Genomic DNA, 2,018 nt, shown 5'->3' with positions numbered 1-2,018 from the left:
TGTTGAGAATTTTAGTTTGACTTGGAAGATGGAACAAAGGGCTCTCCAAAATTTTGCTACAATCTGCACCCCTCTATCGGAGACATTTTCGGTTGGGAGTCCGTGAAGACAGAAGATATTGTCAACATATAACTTGGCCAACTCAGAAGCAGATGGTAGTTTCTTCAGGGGAATATAATGTACCATTTCTGAGAACCAATCTACCACTACCCATATGGTGGTGAACTGTTGGAGACAGTCCGTCACAAAGTCCATGGATAGGTGTGTCCATGGACGGGTTGGTATAGGCAGGGGTAGCAGTGTGCCGATGGGAGCTTGTCTGGACATTTTATTCTGAGTGCACTGTGGGCAGGAAGAAATAAAATCTACAATTTCAGTCTTCATGGTGGGTCACCAATATGAACTTTGCAAAAACTCCAAAGTCTTATGTATGCCTGGGTGTCTGGAAAAATTAGAAGAATGAGCCCAATTCAATAACTGTTTGTGCATATCTGGGGTCACAAAGGTCTTCCCAGGAGGGGGTTGAATGCGGGTGGTAGCAAAAACTCTGGACTCAAGAACTGGAGTCTCCTTATGATTCTCGGAAGATGCATCGGAGGAAAGTGACCGGGAGAGAGCATCCACTTTTAGATTAAATGAGCCAGGGCGATAGGTCAAAGTGAAGTTGAAACAAGAAAAGAATATTGCACACCGAGCCAGACGAGAACTGAGGCACTGGATATTCTTTAAATATAGGAGGTTCCGATGATCCATATAACCAGTGAAAGGGAACGTAGCTCCTTCAAGAAGATAACACCATTTTTCGAAGGTTAATTTAACAGCCAACAACTCCTGCTGTCCAATGGGATAATTTCTTTGTGCTAAGGAAAATTTCTTAGAGAAGAACCCGCAGGGATGAAATTTGTTATCTTCGAGTTTCTGGGAAAGTACCGTGCCTACTGCTTCAGAGGAGGCGACCACTTCTAGAAAAAATGGGTAATTGATGTTAGGCTGTCTTAGTACCGGAGCAGAAATTAAGGATTGTTTTAAAATTTGAAAGGCGGTTTTGACCTCCGGAGGCCACTGAGATGGATTTGCCCCCTTGCGAGTCAAGGCAGAAATGGGTGCCATGAGGGTGGATAATCCCTTGATGACTCTTCGGTAATAATTAGTGAAGCCTAAAAATCTTTGTACAGCCTTCAATGAATTTGGACGAGACCAGTCCAAAATAGCCTGTACCTTTTTGGGATCCATTTCAAGGCCGGAAGCTGAGATGATGTAACCTAGAAATTGAACGGAGGAAACTTCAAACACACACTTTTCCACTTTACAGTATAGGTGATTTTCTCGTAGACACGTCAGGACTTCCTTGACTTGAGACCGATGCTTGTCAATACTGGAGGAGAATATCAAGATGTCGTCTAGATAAACCACCACAGAAACATATAGTAAGTCCCGGAAGATCTCATTCACGAAATTTTGAAAAACAGCAGGAGCATTACAAAGACCAAAGGGCATTATGGGATATTCAAAATGACTGTCCTGAATATTGAATGCTGTTTTCCACTCATTACCAGCACATATCCTAATGAGGTTATATGCTCCTTTTAAATCCAGTTTGGTGAAAATAGTAGCTCCTTTTACTCCATCGAAAAGTTTGGTAATGAGGGGTATCGGGTAACGGTTCTTAACAGTGATGTCGCTTAAGCCCCTGTAATCGATGCAGGGACACAAACCTCCATCATTTTTAGATACAAAAAAGAAGCCTGCACCAGCTGGTGAAGAAGACAGTGCAATGAACCCTTTTAGCACATTTTCCTGGATGTATGCTGACATGACCTTGGTCTCGGGCAGGTACAGTGGGTATGTACGACCACATGGAGGAGCTTTGCCAGGGATCAACTAAATGGGGCAATCCCACTCCTGGTGAGGAGGCAGAATATCGGCTCCCATTTTACAGAAGACGTCAGAGAGGTAGCGGTTCTGGCTGGGAATTGGTGTAGTGGTTGCAATTTGAATTTCTTTAATAGGTTTAATTT

General features: G+C 43.2%; 1 protein-coding gene across 1 annotated transcript; it reads right to left on the bottom strand.

Annotated features, from left to right (window-relative positions):
• Positions 1-390: 390 nt before the first annotated feature.
• RTL1 (retrotransposon Gag like 1) lies at positions 391-1,815 on the bottom strand. The gene has a single exon (XM_088465152.1). It carries the CDS (start codon positions 1,813-1,815, stop codon positions 391-393), a length of 1,425 nt encoding a protein of 474 aa, XP_088321278.1.
• Between the last annotated feature and the right edge of the window lie 203 nt (positions 1,816-2,018).

Source organism: Taudactylus pleione, unplaced genomic scaffold, assembly GCF_031769625.1.
Source record: "Taudactylus pleione unplaced genomic scaffold, aTauple2 ptg001874l, whole genome shotgun sequence".
Taxonomy (NCBI): Eukaryota; Metazoa; Chordata; class Amphibia; order Anura; family Myobatrachidae; genus Taudactylus; species Taudactylus pleione.
The sequence above is the reverse complement of the archived record's forward strand: the minus strand, read 5'-3'. Positions and strand labels throughout refer to the sequence as shown.

Bases quoted from the DNA above. Each gene is read 5' to 3' on its own strand.
- RTL1 (XM_088465152.1), bottom strand. From the start codon at position 1,815: ATGTCAGCATACATCCAGGAAAATGTGCTAAAAGGGTTCATTGCACTG.